The sequence below is a fragment of the Etheostoma spectabile genome, chromosome 21 (assembly GCF_008692095.1).
Source record: "Etheostoma spectabile isolate EspeVRDwgs_2016 chromosome 21, UIUC_Espe_1.0, whole genome shotgun sequence".
Classification (NCBI taxonomy): Eukaryota; Metazoa; Chordata; class Actinopteri; order Perciformes; family Percidae; genus Etheostoma; species Etheostoma spectabile.
In genome coordinates, this window is record NC_045753.1 from 19,770,391 (window position 1) to 19,773,361 (window position 2,971).

The 2,971-nt window shown below is 38.7% G+C and overlaps 1 protein-coding gene across 2 annotated transcripts in view; it reads right to left on the reverse strand.

Moving 5' to 3' along the window:
- The window catches only part of rundc3ab (RUN domain containing 3Ab), an 8,694-nt gene that overhangs the window by 1,303 nt on the left and 4,420 nt on the right, over positions 1 to 2,971 (reverse strand). The window contains exons 4-10 of one of the 2 annotated variants that reach the window (XM_032502494.1): positions 2,275 to 2,360; positions 2,089 to 2,178; positions 1,908 to 1,988; positions 1,616 to 1,781; positions 1,180 to 1,337; positions 956 to 1,075; positions 87 to 187 (exon numbers count right to left, since the gene is read on the reverse strand). In XM_032502494.1, the coding sequence (XP_032358385.1) occupies positions 87 to 187; positions 956 to 1,075; positions 1,180 to 1,337; positions 1,616 to 1,781; positions 1,908 to 1,988; positions 2,089 to 2,178; positions 2,275 to 2,360 (802 nt within the window). Of the gene's footprint in view, positions 1 to 41; positions 188 to 955; positions 1,076 to 1,179; positions 1,338 to 1,615; positions 1,782 to 1,907; positions 1,989 to 2,088; positions 2,179 to 2,274; positions 2,361 to 2,971 lie in introns of both variants that reach the window. The other variant, XM_032502492.1, reaches the window with a different exon arrangement.

Consider the following 2,971-nt stretch of genomic DNA (forward strand, 5'->3'; position numbering starts at 1 on the left):
TGTGTGTGTGTGTGTGTGTGTGTGTGTGTGTGTTTACTCACTTGTTATCTTACGAGCATCCAGTGTGTAAGTGTGTAAAAAGTCACCTGTGCACCAGGCTCCTCCATTCGGTTTCCCCTCAGTCCTCTGGGCGTCTGAATCCAGGCTGGTGTCGACTGACAGCAGCTCTGTGCTCGGGAAGCTCCTCCTACAGGTCAACAGAAGGACAAATTAAAGATTAACAATACAGCAGTGAGCTTTCAGGCAGGCATGGAAATTGTGATTTTTTTTTTATTGATTGTAGTAAGGAATTGGCATGTATTACATTTCCAAAATTGATTGTTAAATTAAAAGCAAAATGCAAATATACTGTATTTTTCTGATGTTTTGGTATGTGCTGTTATGGATCTTATAGTTATAGACATTTAAAGTTGTTATCAATTGCAAGTGTTTTCTGTCATTTTTCATGCAGAAATGCCAAACATTTGTTGGTTTAAGCTTCCCAAATGTTAGGATGAAATTGTATTCGTCATGAAATATAGTTAATTGAATATCTTCGGACTTTATCAAAATATACAGTTTCTGTTTTGTAATTGCTGCATTGATAATGTGTTAACAAGCAGTGCAGTGGCCTGATTGGACAAGTAATGGCCTCCTGCCAACACATAGCAGCATAATAGATTCTTTTTTTTTAATTGATCAGTATATTAATTCATATATAGATCAATATAATTAATCAATATAATAACACAATAAAAGTCTATAATTATTCCAGTGGCATAATCTAGGCTCCATATCATGATTAACAAATGTTAGATTAAAAACATGCAAACATACTGTATATGGGCATATGTATATCATTTACATATGTGATATGTGCAACATAATATATTTTCTCATCACTATAAAATATTCTCTCCTAAAGAAAACGCTTATTGCCATGAAGACATAAAAATGTGTCATCTATAACAAGAACCTGCGGAACAGCTTGACGTCCTCTTGGCTGTTGTATGGCTGGAGCGCCGGCCACTGGTTGATCAAAGGGATTGAAATGTTTTTTGCCAGGTGGTTGGAATCACATGGAATTAAGCTAGTCCTGACAAACATGACAATACAACACATTATTAGAAAGCAATCAAACCATCAGCTAAACCAATTAAAATGATTATTATATTCAATGGGTTTGTCTGCATCACTCACAGCTGCTCCTGAAGCTCCAGCACTATGTCCTCCAGTTCCTTCTTCTCCTGTGTGCTGTTGCTCTGTAGCTCTTCCAGTCGAGCCTTCAGCCTCTTGTTCTCAGTTTCTGTGTTCTTCAGCTGGGACTCACGCAGGCGCACAAGCTCCTCCAGGTAACCCTGACAACGCACATCCACACCGACTGAAACCAAAAATCTACCTTTGGATACTCATGTTAGACATAGTCCATCTGAAATGCCCAGTGTATTATAGAAATGATTTTGTAATGTTGTATTTAACGGCGTACCCATTTTTCCTCAACCCTATGCACTAAACACAGAAACACTCAAAGTTGACATGTAATGTTACAAATATTAGACTTACACTTTGTGTTCATAATTTCATCAAAAGCAATACCATTCTTGGTATTTTCAAACACAAAAAGACGGCAGCCCACCTTCTGAGCATTGACGATCTTGAACCTCTGCTCCATCTTGCGACACTTTGTGCTCCAGCTCTCCTCGTCAGTGACCAGGGGGATGTATGGGTGGTCAGGGACGCTGTCGTCGCTTGTGCTGCTGTCGACACTCTGTCGATCATCATCATCACTCAGGTAATCATAGCTACAACAGAAGCAGTCAAATTATTTATTTTCAAGCGCCCCAGTATTGTCATTCCAAGTATTTAAGACATGAGGAGATTTAATTTACTTTGACAAAGCTTTTTCTTTACAGTGGCAGTGAATGTACCTTTGTGTGAATTTCAAGTACGGTGTGTAGTCAATCACGGCAGATGATTTCCCATCCAAGGCCTCCCCTTTCAGACAGAAACTATGGAGGAGAACGCACACAGACATAAAACAAAAAAAAACATGTAAAATCATCAGTTTTATGCGTAAAATATCACAGCACAAAGGTCAAGTCTCCTTACCTAAAGTCTATGGCTCCGAGACCTATTAGCATTCCTGTTAGCACCGTAGCTTCCTCTCTTAACACGATGGCTCCTTCTACATAGAACCTCCTAAAGCACAGAGACCAATGTAAGCAGGTGGGAACATGGTTCTAGTAGGAATAGGGTGAAAACTACTGTGTTGTGTATGTGTGTGGGGCCTCCAACCTGGTCGTTCTGCTATCCCTCAGAGCAGTAGCGATGTATTCAGACAGCCTCTTCTCCATCAGGGCGACTCTCATCCAGGCTCGCCCCTTAAGGAATCGAAAAAGTTTAAGAAATTAAGTTAAATAGGCATAACTTTTTTTTAAATCTTCACACTCCTTACTGTGTAATATAGCATAAACCCATTTATACCATCATATATTTGCATTGCAAAATTGTCCTTTAATTGGGCACTTGCTATTACAATCTTTACAAATAGAATGGGAAAGCTGTATACTTAATTTCAATTTATAAAGATCGACGTGAACTGCCTTCGTTAGAATTTAAGTTCAACAGTGACCTTGCTGGAATTTATGCCAACAAGGACAGGTGTTTCAAATCAGGGCCTGGAAGGCCTTAAACAAAAACATGTCCACATGTCAAGAAACCAACAAGCACAAAACATAGAAGGAAAATACAGGATTAAAGAAAAAAAAGAAAAAAAAAGAATGTCATGTATGTGGGCTAAGCCCAAGCTTCAAGCACCTGAGGTGTCTTTCCACGGGTAGAGTAATTGACGCACTTTTTACCTTTTTTGATCAATGAAAGTCCAAATCATATCTGCAATTAACACCATTGGTTCTATTTATTTCCATGAGCTACAAGTTAATAGTCCAGACAAATTACTGCTTTTATGTATGCTTATGTGGTGTTGCTGTGC